The 12,458-nt window shown below is 33.6% G+C and overlaps 1 protein-coding gene across 3 annotated transcripts; it reads right to left on the bottom strand.

The window, feature by feature from the left end:
• Positions 1-1,644: 1,644 nt before the first annotated feature.
• On the bottom strand, positions 1,645-7,715 carry LOC131016720 (phosphatidate phosphatase PAH1-like). 3 transcript variants are annotated; one of them, XM_057945422.1, is made up of 10 exons: positions 7,317-7,715; positions 5,383-6,979; positions 4,635-5,301; positions 4,270-4,354; positions 3,301-3,387; positions 2,873-2,945; positions 2,477-2,520; positions 2,247-2,375; positions 2,052-2,150; positions 1,645-1,945 (listed from the first exon to the last, which is right to left on the bottom strand). In XM_057945422.1, the coding sequence occupies exons 2-10, from the start codon at positions 6,830-6,832 to the stop codon at positions 1,886-1,888; spliced, it is 2,694 nt and encodes an 897-aa protein (XP_057801405.1). In that variant the 5' UTR covers positions 6,833-6,979; positions 7,317-7,715; the 3' UTR covers positions 1,645-1,885. The 3 variants fall into 3 exon arrangements, with proteins under 3 accessions (XP_057801405.1, XP_057801403.1, XP_057801404.1); XM_057945420.1 differs by having other exon boundaries at positions 7,313-7,549; XM_057945421.1 differs by having other exon boundaries at positions 5,383-6,910; positions 7,317-7,549.
• Between the last annotated feature and the right edge of the window lie 4,743 nt (positions 7,716-12,458).

Genomic DNA, 12,458 nt, shown 5'->3' with positions numbered 1-12,458 from the left:
ATTTGAAATGACACTACGACATTTCAAATGACACTATGACATATCAAATGACACTACGACATTTCAAATGACACTATGACATTTCAAATGACACTACAAGAATTGAAATGACACTATGGCATTTCGAATAACACTACAAGATTTCAAATGACACTATCATATTTCAAAATGACACTATGACATTTCAAATGACACTATGACATTTCAAATGTTATAAAAAAAGATTTCAAATGACACTATGACATTTCAAAGACACTTTGAATGACACTATGACATTTCGAATGACACTATGTCATTTCAAATGACACTACGTCATTTCAAATGACACTATGACATTTGAAATGATACTACAAGATTTCAAATTTCACTATGACGTTTCAAATGAAACTTTAACAATTGAAATGACACTATAACATTTCAAATGACACTATGACATTTCAAAGACACTATAACATTTCAAATGATACTTTAACATTTCAAATGATACTATAACATTTCAAATGACACTATGACATTTCAAATGAAACTACAACAATTGAAATAACACAATAAGATTTGATATGGCACTACTCCGACGTACAAATGTTACTATAACATTTTAACATTTGAAATGACACTTTTCATTAAAATGAAATTATAACACTATATTCATTACGTAAAAAATTACACTGTCCAATTAACCTTGGATAAATCAATGGGAAAAATGTTTGCAGATCGAGAAAAGATCAAGAAATAATTGTTAAGTAATCAGAATAATTAAAAGCGAGACATGATTGTTTTTGTTTTGTTTGAAGTCAGCGAGAGAAGATAGGGAGAAGAATATTGATAGAATCATAGTTTCATCTATTAATGTATATGGTGTCATTTACATATATTATAAGTGTCATTTATTAATGTATATGGTGTCATTTACAAGTCTGGATGAGAGATTCAGCATTTATCGCACTAAACTCAAACTTATGCGATATATACCCTTGAAGCCATCTCATAGCCTTCCGCAACCCGAATAGGATGAATTCCCCGTTCCAACATCTTCTGCGCTTACTCTTTTGCAACCACAACGCCGCCGCCTCCGCCCTCAAGGCTCAATCGGTGAAGGCCGGCGCCTTCACCATCTCCCTCTCGCTTAAAATCGGCGGGCGGTCGTCCGACTGGAGCCGCCGTAAACATTAGCAACTTCACCTTGAGTCCGCCGGCGAAGAAGGAGGAGGACGGCGCGGCGTTGTTTGCGTGTTCCTTTGAGAGAGAAGAGAAAGATGATGAGCGAGAGAAGAGAGAGGAGTACTGGTTGTCCAGCGGTAGCGACAATTAATTTTTTCTTTTCAATATATATTAAATTCAGCGCGCACCATGTGAGCGCAAAAAATACACGGCGCTCATTTAAGTTTTTGTGTGTAATAAAAGTGATAAAGTAAGAAAGAGAAGATAATAATTATTACCTTATTTGGAAATGTGTCAAGATTCGTGAGACGGCCCAAAAAAGAAAACGTGTCAAGATTCTTGGGATGGAGGGAGTATTTTACAACATTTTTGCAAGAACTCCTTCCATTGCATCACGGAATATATTAGCACAAAAGAGATGCAAAATGTTTACATGTCCAACAAAAAAGAAAAAGACATAAAGGGATACAGAAACGAAGAAAATGGAAGTAAATGGGAAGAATAGATTTATTAAAGATATGCATCAATTTAGTACGGCATGAATGGTCTATGGTTACATATAGATATGAGTTTTTTACAGTTAATAACACTAAATCATATGTTGAAGTAAAGAAAGAAAAAGTGACGAATACAAGAATACTGGTTACCCAAAAAAATATGTCCCAGCATCTCCAGCCACTGATACAGTTCCGCATTCGGGCCTAACCGGGCTCGAACTGGGCTTCTACAAGTTATCCACATCAGGCAAAGGAACTTTCCAGTAATTCCATGAGTTATAATCTTCCTGCACGAATGTAAAGTTACAACAAATTTAGCATCAAGAACCCCAAAACCACGATTTCTTGAAGAAGACCAACTAATTCGACTCTCTGGTATGGCGTTGGCATTACCTGCTCGATCAGTGATGTTGGCGGGAACATGTCATTCACCAGTGTGTGCAATGAAGTGTATGATTTCACATCAATACGACGATTAATGGCCACCTCCCCCTGCAAGATCATAAACAATAACCATCACCTAAAGGAAACTCCAGTGTTTCTTTCTTCTTTTTTCTTTTTTCTTGACTAAATCCTCAAAGACTGTACCTTGGGGTTGATTATGAATATTTTGCCCTTTGGAATCCCAATTTTCCGGTAGCTGAGCTCGTCGGTGTCTCTGTTTCCAAAACCCGCGTAGAATGGATTGTAATCAGGGGGAAACAGCGCCTTAATATCCTGGAAAATGGGCACTTTATGTTGTATAACTTAAATACGAAGATGTGTAGGTTCTTTGCTGATAAATCTAACATAACTACATGATGGATATTGGCATTTACCTCCAAACAGGCAATTTTAAATTCATGTGGAGCTCGTCGTATAACTGGCACAACACAACATTTCTATCAGATACGATGGGCAAAGATGCTTCTACAAATCTTGCAGTAGTGAAAGGAATGGAGAACATGAAAATGGATTTATCATAATTCACAATAGATAGGAATCAAACTAATCAAGAATGGCATTACCATAAATGGAACTCTTGTAATGCCACTAAAGTTTGAGCAACAGCATTTTGCAATTAGATTTCAAAACCGAATGTAGAGTTGTATCAAGAAAAGAGATTTTCACATACATGTAACAGCAAGTTGATGCTTTGAGCTGCTATGCACAATAATGACATTGTTTGATACATAATAAGATGGGTCCTGATTATTTAAGAGAAAGGATATCACCTTCTCGGTACAATGAGGGAAACAATCCATCAGGGGAAATGACAACAGGTCCATTCGGCAAGCTTTTCCCATCCTGCCCGCATTGAAACAAAGTAAGAAACACAAAAGTCGCAAAATAATACGAGGTTAAAGTTGCACGCTCAAGAAACACAAGAACATATGTATGATCTTGCACAGCTCGGATATAAGATAAATGGCATGTGAAATCACTGAAGGAAACAAGAAAGAGCGGAAGTCAAAGTTACCAGTTAAAGTAACATGGATTTATGTACCAAACATTACAGCAAATCGTGACCAGTTTACCAAGTAAGAACTTATATTGGCTGCCTAAAAGTTCTACAAACATATCGCGATAAAAAATGCCAAACAACAAATTCCCTTGAGCTTCTTTAAGAGCTACTTAGACTCAAGGTCATATGAAATTATACCTGCTTCAGGTTGAATAGGAAACTTTTCGTTAAGTATGCTTGAACAATTGCTCGTGCACTCAGAAATAAGAGCTGGTACCCATTCTCCTGTAGGAAAAACCATCAAAGTAAAACAAACAAAAAAATATCCAGCTTGTATCATGCAGTCCTTGAGCTATCCTAGTATGGGGGTCGCTCATATTTCCATTAATCAAATTCATAAATCAGATGAATTTAGGCTTGAGGCTCAGAATACATATCATTAACCGGCCTGACCAAAAATATTTTAGAGAGAACTAGAGACTCCTAGGAGTTTGTTGTTTTTATTACAATATTACCGCTTTGTTGACGTTTTGCAAGATTTCCTTAGCACTCTTACAAATATGTCCCGCACTCAGATTCTCTCATGCCTCAAGCCTTATAAGTTACTATCTCGAAATCTGACCAGTCTCACCTTCCTAGAACTATGGTAAGCTAGAGTTTACCTGTAAAACTGTATTTACTATTATTTGCACCAGTTGTTGTGGTGTTTTGGGGAGCATTACTGTCACACAAACCAATTAAAGACAAGCTTTGGTGGGAAAAGGCAAAACAGCTCTATCCAATAATTTACTCTGGTTTAGAGAGTCTACTTGTCCAACAAAAAAGTACATCTTTATCAAAATAGCTTCACTCTGTTATTTATTTTCAAGAAAATTTGGAGATAGTGGTTTCAGTATTTAGTTATAATATTAAGAAAGCCAAGATAATTTCTAGCTGGATCGAAATCCTGTTAACCAGTACGACATTGTAACCTATTAAATACCTTCAAAACCAACACATGTATACTACGAGAAATGTTTTCTTGTATTTGGGCAGCTCAAGGTAGAAGTGTTCTCAGGGAGAATTATAAGATCTAGACCCCGTCTGTTCTGAATGGATGAAGGCCAAATATAATACAGCATATAACGATGGCTTTAGGTACAAAACCAAAGCATTTAAAGAGACTACCTTTATTGCAGAAAAAAGATGAGCGATCCCAGAATGAGTCCAATCTTTTCCTACCAAAGGCATGAACTGGCCAAGAACATCAGACCTAGAAACAGGTAAGACAAGATTGCTTTAGGAAACTAACAAAGCTTGTGGAATCAGTTATCAATCTCTATCTTTGTTTTATTACTTTTAGTCCAGAAGCAAGAAACGCAAAACACTATAGTGTTCAGCGAATAACAGTCAGCAATAACATACTTTAGACAAATATACCATCTCAGTTTACAAATTTTGCAGCTTTGTTGGCAACATTATACCTACATCACCAGTAGCCCTTTTGGAAGAAAAGGCTAAAGATTATGAAATGAAATATAAAACAGACTTACTTGGTAATAGTCCCATCTACGTCCGAAATTACAATTCGAGTATTCCACTTCCACAAGTATATATGAGCTTCAACCTTCTGGGATCCAAGAACTCTGGTGGAGAATTTGAAACTCACCATATTTTGTCCCTCTTTGAGATTCAAAGATGCTATCTGTTCAGTAGTGGGAGCATTGGTTCTTATAAACTGCTTGCGAGGAGACTCACTGGCTGTACGTGCTGTGGGAGTCATAACTGCCTGTTGACTCTGTGAGCCGGAGTCAGAATCAACATAGACTTCTTCATTAGATGAGTAACTAGTGGCATGTTCAAGTGTCTTGACCCTCCTAAATGGGATTGGCCAGAGTCTCCATCTGCGAGACGGAATTGGTGTCAATTGTGAATCATCTTCCTTCGTTTCTGGCTTCTCCTGTTCCACCGGGATTGCATCATGTGGCTCAACTGGTAGATCCACGCCAAAAGCAGCCATCCCGAGAACAACATGTGCAGCTTTATGCCATGGTAAGTACTTCCCCTGAATTCTAACAATCAGATCTTCATTATTCACTACTGAAGCAGGTGAAAGTTTAAATTCCTCCAATGATATGCGCTTAGCGTTGAAGGCATCTTGTGCTGCACTTGAACCCATTCCAGCATGAAGCAACTTTCCGCAAAGAGATATCTCCAGCCCTGCAATGAAAAAAATACGATAATAACAGGAAGCAGAGGTAATGTTTGAATGTTGCTGTTATAATTAAATGAATTTCTTACCCAACGATATATCTAAATTTTTATATCCAGTTGAAGCAGCTGTCTGAGGTTCAACGCAGTCCTTTTCTCGACATACATCAGAAGGAGACTCCCTACCATCATTCATTGTTCCAACAGTGCGATCAACTTCCACTTGTTTCCCCGACTCCTGATCAACGCTAACAAATTGAACACGCATGCGATCAAAACCATCGAGATCCGAATTGGAAGTATTTCTTTCATGAGGTACAGCTTCAACCTGTGACTCTGGCAACGAGACACTGCTAGGATTTCCAGACTCTCCATTGTCTCTTGATATTTCAAGATTCTGTTCTACAGACTCGTCATTCATCGAAGGACTCAAAGGAGATTTCTGGTCTTCTGACAAACAGATATCCTCCTGATCTTCGTTTGTCGACTGCTGTGACAATTCCATGAACTCCAAGCAACTCTTGAAAACATCACGCTTATTTAAACTGCCTGATGTACTTTCAGAGCCACTTTCTACGCTGGGCTCCTTGTCGGGATTAGATGAGTCTAGACTTTCTTGGACATGATATAGACGCTCTCCATCACTTTGTCGAGGCTCTAAGTGTTCAGAAGATTGAGGATCCTTGTTTCCGTTGCAATTATTTCCAGAGGCAATTTCATCTGTAGGGGAATCAAGCTCAGCCATATAATTAGTTGTCCACGAATCATCATCTCCGTTAAACTCTTGAGTCCTTTCGCCTGGACCAAGGTGAAACTGAGGTGTGCTTAGTTGCACACTCGCAGCATCTGTCACTATTGATGATATAGGTGCCATTAGTATATGCCCATCTACACTGACCAAAACAACCTCCGAACTCGAATTTTCTGATTCCTCCAATGAATGTTCCACACTATCTAAATTATCGTATCTACCAGAACCATACTCCGAAAACTCAACAGAACCATCCAAAGAAGATTGTTCATCTTGAAACTCATAGAAAATCCGCTCGCTGTCAGACTCGACTCTCTCTAGCCTCTTCATACCAAGAGTAGTGCGTAAATCTCGCATCTCTACCTCACCACTATTAAAGTCATCAATCTCTTGTCCGAAAAAATCGTTTTCTTTAGGACTGCTCTCTGCATTACTATAAACACTGCTATTGTCCTCCCTTCCGCCTTCAAGACTGTCCGAGTCCTTAATACCCTCACGATCATCCTTGTCCGCATCAACTTCTCTAACAAAATAAGCTTCGCCGGAGTTATCAAGATGCATATGAAAATTGGCTTCAACACCATTGACTTCTATACGGACAACCTTCTCTGCCCCTTTGAGAACGCCTTGAAATTTGCCAAATCGAACATACCAAGGCGTACTCCTAAACGTCCCATCATTTTGCTTAACAACGATTATATCAACCGCCCCACCAAACGGATGAAACGGTGTGGCCACAGAGTACACTCCTTGTGTTATGAAGCTGCTAACTCTACCCACCACATTCATTTGGCTCACTTACAAATATTCACCCTAAACAAATCTCAAAGTTACAATCTACTATTTCTCAAAACTCCTCCAACCACCCTAATAAATCAACATAAACCCAGAGAACAGAATTGTCAAAACAGTTTCAATCCTCGGAATTTCCGACATCTGCATGCAACATAGTGAACATACTAAATCAAATGATCATGCGATCATTCTATCCCTTTCAACTCTACTGCAAAATTAAATCATATATAAAAAAATAAAATTTCTGATTGCTTTTTTTTACAGAGTCTATAATGTAGTAAATCCGAATTCAAAATCAACTCCAATTCAATTGCTGGTCAACCAGAGCCCTAACAACATAATTTCACATCAAAACATTTACTTGAAAAAAGAAGTCAACAACAAACAGTGCGATAGCAAATGCGAAAAAACAGAAACTTGAATGAAATGCTTTGAAATCGAACTAGAGATTGAAGAGAAAGAAGAGAATCATACTTACACAAATTCAAGAATTTGCGAATTTCCCAGAAACGAATCGAAGCTCGAAAGATTGAAGATTGAAGATTGAAGATTGAAGTGATGTGTATTTGGTAGGCCAGAAGATGAAGTAAAATCGGTGAATTGTTTTGCAGAGAGAAGATTCCAAGAATATATTTTTAAGGGTCGTCCATTTTTCTCTCTCCGAATGGTAGGTGATTGTGTGCAAAACTTGAAGTATTTCTTTCTTGAATTTTCTTCCTACTACGAATGTCAATAAATGAGAATTTATATTATTATTTTATTGGAAAATAAGTATATTTGCATTTTGAACATAAATTAATGCAACGAGGAAATTCTGGATAGCAACCAAAGGTGGAGTCAGATAGATAGGCAGTGCAGTGCTTGAATCAAACAAGTTAATCTTCCTGCATTGACCTTTGATTTTATGGAATATTACCGAATCCCCCATCGACTCTTTTTCTAACCTTAAAGTTTCAGGGGTATTTTGGTAAATTCATAATTAATCCAACTACGAAGAAAACGTACTGTTCCAACACCGACCTAAGTAATTGGGTGAATGTAAGAACGTAACAATTTGTATGAGACTTTCATCGTTAGGAATGGACGTAAAAAAACGTTTATCATGTTTTCTTTCAAACTATAGTTTTCAATTAGTTGATGGAAGTTTTTCAGAATAATTCAAATAAAATACTATAAATAATTTGGAGGTCTATAACAGTTAAAAAAAACTTGGTGGGAGCTTAAGCTCCTCATCACTCCCATGCGTGTTGGTTTGCGTATGTTCATTGTGAAATAGGACAAAATTTTGTATGACTCGTATCCACTTATATATATATATATATATATATATATATATATACAAAAATATTTTCGTTCAGAAATTAAATATTTTGTGAAATTATGAAACGTAGAATAAATTAATAATTTTGATGAACAAATATATTTGTTGAAAATCTCGTCACTCCAAGATTCGAACCCCAAACTAAAATATTTGTTCATCAAAATCTTTGACTTGTTAATCAAATTTATTAATTTGTTCAACATTTTGCAAAAATTATTAATTTGTTCATCAAAATATTCAACTTTCAACCTCTATATATATATATATATATATATAGGGTTGGGTTCCGGTAGTATCCAAGCTTATAATAGATCCGTAGATCCAAATCTAGACCACACATTTATGACATGTGGCGCTTCAAGATGGTGACACGTGGCAAGGCATTTCAAGGCAAAATCTGGAGAGGGGTAAAATTGGAATGTAATTTTCGAAATTAAAAAAAAAAATTAGATTTTCTCAAAATAGGTATATTTTAGATGCATAAAATTTCATACAAGAATGCATGAACTTTCATATAAAAATGCATAAAGTTTCATATAAAAATGCATAAGATTTCACCCCACCCCAACCCCACCCCTCCCACACCCCTGAACCCCACCCCACCCCCACCCCCAAAAAAAAAAAATTATTTTTTTAAAAACTGATTTTCTGACCACTGACCCACCCCTACCCCCACCTCCCCCCCACCTACCCCCCACCAATTTTTTTTTCTTCTCAAAAACTGATTTTCTGACCACTGAACCCCCACCGACCCACCCACCAATTTTTTTTTTTTTGAAAAATTGATTTTTACATGCATAAAAAAATTACATGTTTTACATGCATATACTTTCGCACAGAAATGCATATACTTTCACACAAAAATGCATTACATTTTTTGAAAAAATATAATTTTTTTTTTGGGTTGGAGGGTGGGTGGGGGGTTAGCGGTCAGAAAATCAGTTTTTTTTAAAAAAAAAAATGGGGGGATGGGTGGGTCAGCGACTCAACAATCAGAAAATCAGTTTTGAAAAAAAAAATTGGGGGTGGGGGGTGGGGGGTCAATGGTCAGAAAATCAATTTAAAAAAAAAAAAAATTGGGTGGGGGGTGGGGCAGGGGTGGGGTGGCGAAAATACCAGATTTATTAAAATGAAATGCATTTTTTGTATAATTTAATGCATTTTTATATAAAATCTTTATGCACTTTTGTTTGATTTTATATGCATGTGAAACATGACTATTTTGGGGGGGGTGGTAATGGGGAGGGTTGGGGGGTGGTGTGGGGTGGGGTGGTGAAAATACCAAAACTGTAAAAATCAAATGCATTTTTCTATTCAAAGTCATGCATTTCATGTGAAAAAATTTATGTATCTTTGTGTGAAACTATATGCATCTAAAATATATCTATTTTGAGAAAATCTAAAAAAATATACTCCCTCCGTCCACCAAAAAAACTCCCAGTTGGGGTTCGGCACGAAGACTAAGAAAGCTGAAAAAAGGTGGTGTAAAGGTGGTGTAAAAGACTAAAATGGTAGTGTTTATGTATTGTGATTACTTTTACTAATCTTTCACTAACTATTTGATAATAATAATAATAATAACAATAATAATAATAACAACAACAGCAATAATAATAATAATAATAATAATAATAATAATAATAATAATAATAATAATAATAATAATAATAATAACAACAATAATAAGAATAATAACAATAACAATAACATAATAAGGATAATAATAATAATAATAATAATAATAATAATAATAATAATAATAATAATAATAAGGATAATAATAATAATAATAATAATAATAATAATAATAATAATAATAATATAATAATAAGAATAATAAGAATAATAATAACAATAACAACAACAACAATAATAATAATAATAATAATAATATAATAATAATAATAATAACAATAACAATAACAATAATATAATAATAATAATATAATAATAATAATAATATAACAATAATAATAATAATAATAATAATAGTAATAATAATAATAAACATAATAATAACAATAATAATAATAATAATAATAATAATAATAATAATAATAATAATAATAATAATAATAATAATAATAATAATAATAATAATAATATAATAATAATAATAATAATAATAATAATAATAATAACAACAACAATAATAAGAATAATAAGAATAAGAATAACAATAATAAGGACAATAATAAGGATAATAATAGTTTTTTATTATTGTGGCAAACATAATAAGGCGATTGAGCAATGAGCGAGGGCCGTTGGATCGTTTCCATTGATCTGATCACCGGAAAACCTAAGGCTGAGAGCGTGGAGGCAGAATAGTGCGAGTGGGAGAGAGAAGGTGGAGAGAACGTGTTGGAGTGCGAATGATTGTCTGGGTCGAATGACCTAGTTGGTTATTATTTATACCATGATGGTTTGACGGCTATGGTTTTGGTGGTACTTCTCCATCAACCCTAGTTGTTCCGATTTTTGTGGGGTCGATATCCCTGATCTATTTTTTCCCTTCTTCCCCAAATCGCCGCCTTTTCTAGGGTTCGAGGTTAATGGACCTTAATGACCTAAAGTACCAGGTTGGACTGAATTAATTGACACCAATTCAGTTTTTCAGATTGGGCCTAACGTTTGGGCAGTGAATATTTATTCAAATAGACTATACGGAATTTGTCCACTACAATAATAATAACAATAACAATAATAATAATAATAATAATAACAACAACAACAACAACAACAACAACAACAATGATAATAATAATAATAAGAATAATAATAATATAATAACAACAACAACAACAACAACAACAACACCAATAATAATAATAATAATAATAAAATAATAATAATAATAATAATAATAATAATAATAATAATAACAATAACAATAATAATAATAAACAATAACAATAACAATAACAATAATAATAATAATAACAATAAGGAGAATAACAACAACAACAAGAAGAAGAAGAAAAACGTAATAAGAAGAAGAAGAATAAGAAATAATAATAATAAGAAGAAAGAATAAGAAGAAGAATAAGAAAGAATAAGAATAAGAATAAGAATAAGGATAATAATAAGGATAACAATAATAAAATAATAACAATAATAAAAACAATAATAAAACAAAACAATAACAATAATAATAAGAAGAATAATAATAATAAGAATAAGAATAATAATAATAATAATAATAATAATATAAGAATAAGAATAACAACAATAACAATAACAATAAGGATAAACAATAATAATAATAATAACAACAACAACAACAACAACAACAACAACTACAACAACAACAACAACAACACAACAACAACAACAACAACAACAACAACAACAACAACAACAACAACAACAACAATAATAATAATAATAATAATAATAATAATAATAATAATAAGAAGAAGAAGAAGAAGAAGAAGAAGAAGAAGAAGTTTAAGGGAGACTAATTACATAAGTAATGGTAGAGTAAAGTGGGCCCAATAGGTAAAAGTGTAGTAATTTTAAAAGCGAGGGAGGGTATAATTGTCCAAAAAGCAGAGTAGGAGTTTATTTCGTGGACAAATATTTAAGGGCAAGTAGGAGTTTTTTTGGTGGACGGAGGGAGTATTTTTTTTTAATTATTAAATCCGAAAATTACATTCTAATTTTACCCCTCTCCAGATTTTGCCTTGAAATGCCTTTATGCATCTTGATGCGGCACATGTCATAAATGTGTGGTCTAGATTTGGTTCTACGGATCTATTATAAGCATTGGATACTACATGATCACATTCTTATATATATATATAGAGAGAGAGAGAGATGTTTTATTGATAATTTTATTTTTCATAAAAAAATGACAATAATGAATGAATTAATAAATTCTATGAATAAATCAATAAAACTGATGAACAGACATATTCATTTAATTTGGTGAAAATCTCGTCTTCTCAAGGATTCGAAGCCAAACTAAAATGTTTGTTCATAAAAATTATTGATTTATTCATCAAAATTATTAACTTGTTTGTAAAAGTTCACACGCATTCTCAATTCTCAACACATTTACCGTTCTCAATGGAAACTTTTTTTTTTCTCTCTCTCTCCATATATTACATGCAAAAAAAGTAATAATATATATACGTAAAACCAAAAAGAAAAAGATACAAATATCATAGATAATAAATAAAGAATAAAAAGAAATATAAAAAAATAAAAAGTTATTTCATTCAAATAATATGTTGCAATTTTAACGATTATAACATTGTTCATTTTGAATTAAAATTTTCCCCATTGTATATCAAATAA

This window comes from Salvia miltiorrhiza, chromosome 3, assembly GCF_028751815.1.
Source record: "Salvia miltiorrhiza cultivar Shanhuang (shh) chromosome 3, IMPLAD_Smil_shh, whole genome shotgun sequence".
Taxonomy (NCBI): domain Eukaryota; kingdom Viridiplantae; phylum Streptophyta; class Magnoliopsida; order Lamiales; family Lamiaceae; genus Salvia; species Salvia miltiorrhiza.
The sequence above is the reverse complement of the archived record's forward strand: the minus strand, read 5'-3'. Positions and strand labels throughout refer to the sequence as shown.

Excerpts from the sequence above, each read along its gene's own strand:
- LOC131016720 (XM_057945422.1), bottom strand. The coding sequence starts at position 6,832 with ATGAATGTGGTGGGTAGAGTTAGCAGCTTCATAACACAAGGAGTGTAC. Across the intron at positions 5,302-5,382 it reads AAATTTAGATATATCGTTGG|GGCTGGAGATATCTCTTTGC; the intron begins GTAAGAAATTCA and ends TTTTCATTGCAG. Across the intron at positions 2,376-2,476 it reads TTAAAATTGCCTGTTTGGAG|GATATTAAGGCGCTGTTTCC; the intron begins GTAAATGCCAAT and ends CCCATTTTCCAG.